Source organism: Athene cunicularia (assembly GCF_003259725.1).
Source record: "Athene cunicularia isolate RWA chromosome 8 unlocalized genomic scaffold, athCun1 chr8_part1, whole genome shotgun sequence".
Lineage (NCBI taxonomy): Eukaryota > Metazoa > Chordata > Aves > Strigiformes > Strigidae > Athene > Athene cunicularia.
Window position 1 is genome coordinate 16300236 of NW_020799109.1, and position 11225 is coordinate 16311460.

The 11225-nt window shown below is 45.4% G+C and overlaps 1 protein-coding gene across 1 annotated transcript in view; it reads left to right on the forward strand.

The window, feature by feature from the left end:
- Window positions 1-7666: 7666 nt before the first annotated feature.
- Window positions 7667-11225, forward strand: part of CCN1 (cellular communication network factor 1) — a 5627-nt gene continuing 2068 nt past the window's right edge. Inside the window, exon 1 of the mRNA XM_026853917.1 lies at window positions 7667-7741. Coding sequence (XP_026709718.1) covers window positions 7667-7741 — 75 coding nt within the window. The remainder of the gene's footprint in view (window positions 7742-11225) is intronic.

Genomic DNA, 11225 nt, shown 5'->3' on the forward strand with positions numbered 1-11225 from the left:
GCCACCAGCCTGCTGGGCTGAGGGAAAGGGGTTTGGTCATCCTGGAGAGGGGGAGTCTCCGGGGAGCCCAAGGGCAGCCCCAGCACCTCCCGCAGAGGCGGGTATCTAGAAGGCAGAGTCAGGCTGCTCACAGTGGTGTGCACAGGAGAGACTCTGGGCATAAATGAGAGTGAGAGAGGTTCAGACTAGGTCTTGAATTATCCAGCGACCTTATATTTTCCCTGTGCCTTGGCTTCCCACATGTAAAATGCAAAGGCACATACAGATAGCATTTCCCGCTGACAGTAGTTTCATGGAAACACATGCACTAAGACTGTATGGCACCAGAGACCACAGAGGTTTAAATATAAATACCTTTTTAAGACAATGAAGAATAAATACTCATCACATGAACAAGTGCAAAATTAGCTAGCTGGGAGTATGTTGTCTGCGGGACAGGAATTCACTTCGTTGTCGAGCTGGTTTGCGGCAGAGCTGACTGGGCGCAGGGTGCGATCCAACAGCACATCCCCTGCTGCAGGAGGTGACCAGGACAGCAGGACACAGCCTTGTTCTGTATTTACAGCTCAGCCCATGCATTCCACACCTTCTCTCTTTGTGTGATAATTTGCTTCTCAAAATATTTTTCTTCCTAAAACTAATATGAAAATGAGAGCAGAAGAAACTCAGCCGCAAACTGCTGTTTAAATAGGTCTGAGTTACTAAAAAGCAAAGAAAAAAAAAGCAAGATGAAGATGCTATCACCTGGAGTAGAGGAGACTGACAGGCAGCAAGAGGGTTCCAGATATGCTGAGGGAAAGATGCCTCCCATTCACATCAACAGCAAAATGTCACTCAGTATCTGGATCAGGACCCCTCTGCACTGGAAATCAGCTTTTGGATGGGAGCCGGCCACACTTTTGTATTGACTTGTCTGTGCCACAGTGACACTGCTGCTAACACATAATTTATTTTGTCCATTTAGGAGACATCTAGTTATCTCAATTATTTAACAATGTGTAAAATTACAAACATATTCAATTACAATATGTTCCTCTTGCGTAAACCTCTCCTCTTGGCCACATACATAATGAAAACCCTGTTGAGTCAGTAATAAAATCCAGAAAGCTTTCAAGTCTCAGAACTGAATGTTCAAATTTTGTAGCTCACTTCCTTTTCTAACCAGACAGCAGGGCTGCCAAGAGAATTTCTGGGCGTTCAGCCCCTTTTGATATACATATACATACATACACACACACACAAATATCTATATCTCACTCTACTGGGACTGGCAGAGAGCAGGCACTAATTGTTTTTAGCGCAATTATGAACAAACGCATTTTTAAAAGAAATCAGAATACTACTTGTTTTTATCTGACAGAATAGAGAGCTTAGACCTGGACAGGGCAAACGATCAGCTCCAGCTCTGTCAATAAAAAAATATTTACATTTCACTCCAGTAGAGGAAAAATGCAGCACTGATTTTAGGAACCAACCTCAAAAATTCATGTGTGGAAATACCACGGTTCTTTATGCAAATGGACTAGTTGCACATGCAAATGCCTGATCTGCATGAATAACGGCGCTATATGCATGTACGGGTCAGGCATATGATCTAGCACACTACATTTTTGGAGGCTAAGCCTCACTCCGGTGAAGAGCAGAGCATCCTCATCCTGCACTGAAGCCAAACAGTAATGACTGAACTAGGCCAATCACAACTGAGAAGACTTCGACAGCTAAATACGAGAGCCTTAAGATTATATTACACAGAACACTTGTGATTCCTGCCCGAAAGGCTAAATAGCTTCTGAATCCTTTGCACTATTTATAACAACAACCACCACCACAATTACATTTATTTCTCTTCAGAAGCACTGTCTGCTTTTGTATTTATACTGTAAGCAGCATATTAAAAAGGGGACCAAATAGATTTCACATATGTCAGTGCAATACAAGAGCAGGCAGCAGCCACGTGAAGGGAAGGACAAACATTCAATGAGTTTCATATGGCATGGAAATACAAAGTGAAGTTCAAGTCTGAGAGTTTTCCCACACTTCGGCTAAGTACATTACCAAGAGCCACTGAGGTACTTGCTGCCATCACATGGGAGTGGGGTGATACAGGGCACAATACAGCATCCCCCCCAGCACACACAGGCATTTACACTGGGGTGGGAACAAACAACAAGTAAACGTGAGATAAACTGCCAAATAAACATCGGCTGAGGAATTAGACCCTTCATTTGACAGGCTCTTCACTTGACAGGAGGAGCGAGGTCATCCTAACCTACCCCACGCTCTAAACTGGGAGATCTGTGCATCGCTTTCATGATACAATCTTTCCACTGTCAGTGGGCAGTGAGTCAGAATAGGAGGAGGGATGCTGTTTACTGAAAAACTCTTGGAGGGAGGAAAAGGGAAATACATAGGAGAGGCTAAGGATGAATTCCAAAAACAAGATAAGAAAAATAAAACACGGACAAAACATGGGAGTGAGAACGGAGGTGAAGGCAGAAATACTGAACTGAAGGCAGAGGGGAGACATGCTAGAACCACCCAGACAGAAAGCTGAATACGGGTAAGGAATAGCAGAGTGAACAGCAGAAGGGTGTGAATAGGAATGAGAGAGATGAAAAATGGGGTAAAAAGGCAGCAGGATCCTGAGTTGTGTACTGCTGACGTGCATGTACCCTCTTTTAAAGTGAATGCATAGCCAAGATGACCCTGACATCATCAGGAAACCAGTGACACTGTCAGGACAGCCAACTTGCACTGGCAGAGGGCATAAAGGTGTCTAAGTAGGGAGAATCCTGGCAGTGACTAAAATGACTGGGATCAAAGGGAAGACCCATCACCCCCCACCAAAATGCCATTCCTCCCCCTGCAAGGGGTCAGTTTGTCCACTGTAGCTGTTCTGCACATGGTCTTGTCATTTGTAAGCACCCATAGTACTCTCACTCATGAGTGTACTGAATGTCTCCTAGTCCCTAGCACACCTTTCTGACATCCCCAGGACTCAGGAAAGAATGTTTATCTCCTCTCTACAGAGGGGCATTGAAGCACAGGGAGATGAATGATTTGTCCAAGACCATACTGGCAGGCTGTGGAATCCCAGAGCTTGAATCCAGCATTCCCAAGTATCAGGACAGAACTGCAGCTGCTAATGAGAACCAAGAAAATTCAAAAAATGCAAATGAACCATCTTGAGAGTTTTATAAGTGAAACTCCTGCTGCAGGCATGAATGGAGGAAGTGCAGACTCCAACAGGCAAATTCTTTGCCACCCCATCTCCTGAGTCCCAGAAATCCTGTTGATCTGGGCTAATAAATTTCCACAAGCCCTAGACGTTCTCTTGGCCTTCATCCCAAGCTCACATAAGAAGCTATTTCATAGGCAAGGTTCTTATTTACAGTTACTCAACTCCCGTAATATTTTATCTAAGGTGGCATTTTTAACACTCCCCTCCCCAATACTGGATGAACTGTCTCTTTCTTTGCTTTATAGGTTTGTAACTAATCTAGTTAAAATCCCATAAATATTGGGATGTTTCTGTGCTCCCCATTCAGACAGGAGGCTGGCTGAGGAAAAAGTCCATTAGCATTAAAATGATGGTGACATCCAGGCTGAAGCTGACAATTTATTCATTTTTTAAGTCTACTGTCATCAGGCCAGCTGCCCTTCAGGAGCTGACTGTGCATCAACTGTGTAGCCTCCCAAATGCGCAATACTCAGGCAAGGGAGTCCTGCCATAAAATCCAGAGAGTCACAAGTCCTTGCCAGGTCACACAGTGGGTTAATGTGCTGGTTTGCTACCCCTGGGAGACCCGAGCTGGAGTTTTTGTTTTACTGCAGACCTGTGTGCCACTAACAGCAAAAAGGAGGTCATAAATGCAGGGGAATGGGGCGCCAGGGAGCAGCCGGCGGAGCAGGGTGCCTCAGGCCAGCGCTGCTGCTGGAATCAATGAATCTCAGTTTGGGTCTAAGATGGCTGGGTTTGCTTGAATCGGCTCACAACTAAAGCACGGTACAGAGGCGTGAGCAGGCCATATTGAAACATGGCCTGTAGTTCAGCTTGCAAAGAAAGAGTTGCATTATTCTGCCACTTCTCCTGGACGTGCAGTGGCCACTAGTGCTGTTGTGGCAATACCAGTGCTCAGCATAGGAGCCCCCTTCTCTTGGTCCCCTCCTTTCCAATGCTCCTAGGTGCAATGGGTTGGCCTATGCATCGTATTTGTCAGAAAAGGAGCTTGCAGACAATGAAGCTGTGGCCAGGGCTCAAAGGCAAAGCAGCCCAGCGTCCCTGTGCTGGAAGGCTCCAGTAAGGAGAGGTGCTGAGCTGCTTTTACTAGGATGTTGCTGTCCTGCACTGAGCAGGTACCCATGGGATGGCCCCATCCCCTTGTGTCACCAAGATGGCAGGTCACCTGTAGTCAGGGAAAGATGACCTCTGCAGGTGAAGCTGCTGGGAAAGCACAACCACCTCACTAGGACTCCAAGTTTTATTCACACACTGAGATGACTATTAAATTTTATATAGAGAGCGCTATATTTAATCATAGAGTGCTTAGCCAGCCCCAATACAGAATTCTACTTCCTAACTCTACTTTCTTGGACAAAAACTTTCCTGAGAAGTTAGTCAGCCCATGAATCCCCTTTTAAAAGTTAATCTTTTTTCTTCAAGAGTTAAAAAGCTGCCAGCTGTTTAATCAGATTATCAAAATAAACTCACTTCTCAGCCAAGCATAACTTCTGAGGAAATCAGAGAGAGGCAGATGCTGCCACCCATTCCTTGGGAGCTCTCCAGAAACTCAAGTGTCAGTTGTTTCAGTTCATTAATGTGTGTCAATTAATTAATGCCATTAATTTTGACCAGATAAATCAGCTTTAACATCAGTATAATCACGATCAGAAGCTAGTGCTTAGATAAGACCTCAGCCAAGATCAAGGCTAACATGTAAAAGAATCTCCCTGTATGTGGAGGTCCTTTGCCCACCATCCCCATCAGTATCTCACAGATGTGAGAGGTATGTGGGGAGGGCTCCGTGCATTTTGCTTTCCCCACAGCATCTGGTCCCTCTCACCTTTTAGGAACATGCACATCCAGGATCTTAGCTGTGGTCCTGAGCCACAGCTCTGAGTCGGTATCAAACCATAGGCACAGCACACTGGCCTGTGGACCCACCTACCCACGCTTGCCCATGCACAGGGTTTGCTGCCCCACTCTGCTCACTCCTGAACTCTTTATTTCACACCTGACCTTTATCAGCAACACCACTCTTCTGCAAGAACTGCCACCTTGACGGTCCCTTTCACTGGCTATGTGAGAAAACACTTCTTACCCCATATCCTCACCAACCACCTAGTCCTCTATTTTTGAAATATGTAAGACCTGAAATGTAGAATTTGGGGTTTTACACCAGCTAATATTAATAGAAACATTCTCAGGATTTTTTTCCCCCAATGTAAATGGAACACTTTTATTTTTTTAAGCATGCCCCTGCGGTGCTCACAGGCCAAACACTGCAGCATTGTACCTGCCTGGGGAGCTTGCTATAAACACATCTGTCTAGCTGCTCTGTCAGGCCCACTGAGCTCTCTATAAACGAGGAAAAGTAAACCTGTACATTAAATATTTACTGTTTTCAGCATGTATAATCTAAAAGTGGTTTTAGCAGCACAAGTAAGGCGCAATTTTAATCAGTGTTTTTTATTTTGACATGGCACTGTTAAACACTGTATGGGTACATCCTAAAAAAGCCCATTCCTTGAAACCAGACGCTTTCCTCTCACAATTGGTTACAAACATGATTGCTCTTTATCACACACTGCTCACCTAAAAGACCCATCCTATCTCCCATTTTTCTGCTCTGATCCCAAATTATTAAGTAAGTCTAAAAGCTGAGCTTGTGGGGAGCTTCAGAAGCAAGACTCCAGGTTAGGCAGTGAGAGAGGACAGTGACAAACGGGTAGCTGACTGTGTACAAAAGGATACAAATGAGTGAAAGGAGTTAAAAGAACAAAGACAAAAGCAACATTTCTGAAAGTAAGTAGCCGCCAGCCAGCCCTAATTTTCTGTTATGATTAACAAAACAGCTAGCTTTTAATACTTGCTCCATGCTAAAGGGTTCCTGCCTTCATCTCAACACAGACAGCAGGAGTCATAATTTCTGTACAACAACAGGAAAAGAGACGTTAAAGCAATCATAAAAAAGTCTCCCAACCAAAGTAGTCTGCTGATAGCCCCTGCTAACCTTTTACTTCCTGAGGACACCAGTCCCTGGGAAAACAGCAGGCAGGCTTCCTGGCTGACTCACAGAGATGTCCTTCTCCCCAAGGGTCTGTGCAAGGCACTGGGCTCCTTGCTCCTGACTGCTGCGTGGAGCCCACATGGGACCCTTTCACAGAGCAGCCCACCAGCTCTTGCCAGTTGGCTACCTCCAGTTTTAATTTAGCGCCCAGCAGAGATGAGGAAGAGATTCCATTCACAGTTTCTTCTTCACTCCCCTAGAAAAATCACCCCAACCAGCTCCATAGAGTAAGACACATCTTTTGGATCTGGATGATAATCAAGTCTAGAGACAGTTTAGCACTTCTCCTTAATTGCAGGCACGCAACACTGGGATGGGCAGCTACTTGCACATTCTTGGATCGTAACTCCGTCTCCACAAACATTCTTAAAGCAAATACATGATCTGTTGGCTGCCTGCAAGTCCTCCCTATCTGCAAGGATGACATCGTGTCTACTTATTTGTCTGCTATTGATTTTTTCACTACACTATCGCAGACTAGAAGTGAGGGGCACAAGCCAGAAAATGGCACAAGTAACTGATCTCCAGCAGCAGAACAGCACTGGAGGAGGTTGTGGCTGGCTTCCTTGCACTGGTTAGCTCATGTGTGCCATAAAACAAGCATGCACAACAGAAGAACACAGCTAGATGCTGCTGTAAGGTGCTCACGTAACGTATCGGTTGGCAAAGGGTAAGAGCCCAGATGGAACAGAATGGAAATGAACAGTAACACAGCAAACACAAATAAGGTCTCACCGTGTTTTAATAGGCTTGTGTATGTAGCAGAGAATGAGTAATGATTCCGGACAAAGCCAACAGGCACCTCAGGGGATTCTGAAATTAATCCTGTGACATTTCCAGCAGCTAGCCTGGAAAGCACAGTAAGTGACAGAATTCACTGCATGGCAGAGCACATTCAGCATCCTGCCAGATCAGGCCCTCCCCTCCTATTTGCATGCAAAGAAAAAAAGATATTAATCAATACTTTTTTTTCAAGAAAATAGCTACAAAAACGTGTTCTTAAAATCAAAGACTAGGCAAGTCCCTTGAATGTCCATGTATCAGCAACCAGAAACTGTTCCATCACATCATAATCAGCAGGGAGGGAGGAAAAGCATCAGAAGAAAGGCAGAGGGCTCCTGTAGCTCTGATACAGACTTACCTTAAAGAAACATAGCTGTGATTATTAGCTATAATGAAACAAAATACCTTTGGGGAAAGAAGAGTTTGCCATGTACTTCAAATGTAGAAAAATAAGACAAACAAACAAATCTGAACACACAGAAAAGAGTGTATTCTGAGGCATGCAGTCCTGCAACATGGATAAAAGCAGGAGGCAGTTGCCTCTGAGGTGCAGTTAAGCTGCAGACTGAGGCAGACAGCAGCTGACAACCATTATGGGCCACAGCCTAGAAGTGTGCTTTGATCAAGGATTTCTCGGGCACAATCCAACTGACTGCAATCAGGTTCAGGTAGCTCCAGTAACTCCTTGCAATCATGAGCAATCTTGAGTTTGCTCATTTTGTCTTAACAGATAGCAGTTCGCATGCATTGCTCCACTGGGAAATCCTGCACTCTGAGGACCAAAGTTTAAAGTTAAGAAGTTTCTTCTGAGGTCATTTGGGATGATTAACTCTCTGGGGTGGGATCTCTGTCTGGGACCTCCCTCTCAGCTGATACCAGGAAGGGACCTGTGTATGCTCCTGATGCCTTGGCCTCCTTCACCAAGCTCATGAGACACAGCTGTGAAGATTCTTTGTCTAGAATATATGAAGATGTCAGGCTATATTGCTATCATTTGCAAGCTACATGACTACATGGAATGAAAACAACAGACATGACTAAGAAATCCATGTCCAGCCAGGTACCCTCTAGGACAACCTGATGGGATTTTTTTGTGTCATAGAGAGCCAAAGACTGTAATAGTCTTTTAATTGCAGACTTCAGTTATAGGGATGAGCTTGATGCAAGTAGCATCTTCTGAATGTAGTCTAGTGTTGAAGTACAGATGCATGAGAGTAGGTGAATACATATTATGTAATCCACCTATCTCACTGAGGAAACGGTAGTGGCTGGTACTAAAATAAAGTTAATGCCAGATCCCTGAATGACAGTGACAAAAGGTACTTTGAGCCTAGGAGGAACTAAGCAGGAGCTGGCTGAACTGCTTTGCATTTCTGCATCCAGCTTGGGGTGAGAAAGCCATGCAGTACGTACTGCCGGTCAGCTGTTCAACAGGGACACACAGACCGTCAGTAGGGATGCTTCTTGCCTCTGTTACGCTGCTACGTCCTTTCATCTGTGTAACGGTGCAGTTCACACACTGAAGCAGCAATGAGCACAACTGAATGCTACATCAAACTTTCCTTCTCTGCTTCCCTGTGGGGTTAGGAGGCTCACAAGTACCCCTTCCACTTTCAGACAACTGGAACCTCTGTGACACCTTGACAGCAGTGAGAGGAAAATGCAGCACACCTACAAAGCAAAGTGCCTGTCTGTGCACAAATGTTGCAAAGCAAACCCCCCTCCCGCCCCAAAATATTAGAAAGCACAGGCAGGGCACAGACTATACAAAAACTGACAGGCATGAGCATAGCTGAAGGGAGAGCAGTAAGGAAGAGGAAGAAAACAAATAGGAAATGCCATACTCAAAAGAATTCAGCATAAATTCTGAGCAAATCAAAGCAAGAAAAAAAATCTGAACCCACTTGAATTTTAGCTGCTGAAGCCTTCTGGCTACTCAGCCGCTCTGCCTGTGTGTCGCTATGCTTAATTTGCCCCACTGGATTTGCACCTCCTGTGAGTGACTGAGAGGAGCCATTGACTCTGGGAGGACTGATTTAGTGCCGCAGGAACCAGCGGCCTGGCAGCGGCTGCTGGAGAGGCCCAGCCTGAGGTAGGTAAACACCAGAAGAGGGAAGGCCACAGGGAAAAAAAGACTGGAACAAGGAAAAGCAGAAGAAAGAGGAGCGACAGAAGAAATATATGGTAAAGGATGGGCAGAAGAAAAAGAGAATGAGGAAGAGGAAATTAAACACAGTACAAAAAAGGGCTGGACGCTGGATTTAGTAAGATCTTTCTCCAGAATTCACATGATTGTAAACCTCTGGTGTGCTCCAGTTTGGTGCTGGATACTTACTGTCCGCAGGAGCACCAGCAACCAGAGGAGCCTCCATCCTACACAGCACTTCTCACCACTCTGCAATCCCTATGCAAGGCCATGAAAAACCGACACTGGGTGGAAGGAAGATAAACCAGTTATTTTTTCTTGATTTGTTTCTCTGGAAAGTCCTTTCCCTGGAGAGACACAGGCCTGTAAAAATGACAGGATATACTCAGTAAATCTGTAATACCTGCTACATAAGCCAACTGTTTCAAATTTCTGCTTTGCATTAGCCAAGCTCCCAGCAGACTTTACCAGACAAACAGCGATTGCCTGTGGCACATAAAGTGAGGAGCCAGTAAAATACTACTAATGACGTAAAGCAGGGAGTATTTCCCAGTTCACTCAGGACAACAAAGGTCTGGAACAGTACGTTACACTGAACAAATTCTAAAAAAGGAAGATAATCCACATTTTTTCCTGTTTCCTGACATATCCAGGAGATGTAGGCACAGCCTGGAAGGTAAACGCTAGGTCACTGGTTCTGACAGGGAAAATCGTGCAGGGAAAGCCTATGAAAGGGTCACAGTCTAACCTGAACTCCAAAGAGACTCAACCCATCTCAAGTGTTGTCAACTACTTGAAATTCAGGACAGGTTTGTTAAAAGGTGCTTCAAAGCTTTCAAAGTGACCTTTTTCTGAGCAAACGTAGGTTCAGTTACAGTTTCCCATCAGCGTTGTGTGGATGTGTGGTAAGACACAAAACCAAGTGAGAAAAGGCGCTATTCATTGACTTTTCCTGTGGCATTTGCTGAATGTTGTGAAAGTCATAGATCAAAGCAAAATGCTTGGTGCGTGTCCTTAAATTAGATGTAGTTAAATAAACTAATGTTTGCATAAATCCCTGAAAAGCAAAACTGGCGAATTTAACCACACATTGGTGTGCTAGCTTCTTCTGGAATTTCAGAATTTTTGAGAATTTTTCAAAAATTTCATTAACTGAGGGGTGTTGAATTGCAAACCTGTTCCTCCTGATTGCAATGCTGCTGTGTAGAGAGTCATCCTGGGAAAAAAGTACGAGTCAGATTCTCTATCTAAAAACCACCTTAGAGTTTTAAAACTAGATTACCACAGAAAAAAACATACAGCTATAAAACCAGGGGTAGCCTGGCGTTCTGGAGAGCTTGGAGTCTGGAAACGGGATGGAGCCCTGCTCCTCCTCGTCACCAGCTGGGGCTCAGCCAAATCAGTAGGGATGGAAAGTCATTACTACCATTATTGGCAGCCATCTAAGTTCGCCGGTGGTCTCTGTCCAATTCTTAATGGATGCATAAAATACCTCCTGCCATCAGAAATGGCACTAAATGGTATATATTGGCAGCCTTACGAGATAGCAGTGTGTAACTAAAGACCTTTTCAGCTATTGTCCTTTCTGGTCAAATCTCGAGGCATACAAGTGATGAAGAAAACCACTGCTGCCTTCTGAAGAGCAAGTTCTGGGCAAAGGAGTGCCCTAAGCTTTCACCCCATCACCTTTCCCAAACCACAAAACCACCACAAAGTAAAACTTCGATCTGATTTACTTGAATTAAAAGAAGAACACGAACAGAATATAGTGTATGTGCGTGTGTGTGAACCCACAACGGGAACACTCCGTCGGGCCTGGCCTGGGCACGGGCCTGGGCGCCGCCGGGACGGGGACGGCGGTGGTGGGGGCAGGTCCCTTCTGCCCGGCACGGCCACCGCCGCGGGGACATCCCGGCCGGAGCGGGGGCCGGGAGCGGCACCCTCGTCCCCTCCGACGGGACACCCCTCGCCCTGCCCCCGTCCCCGGGCTCACGGCATCACCCCGC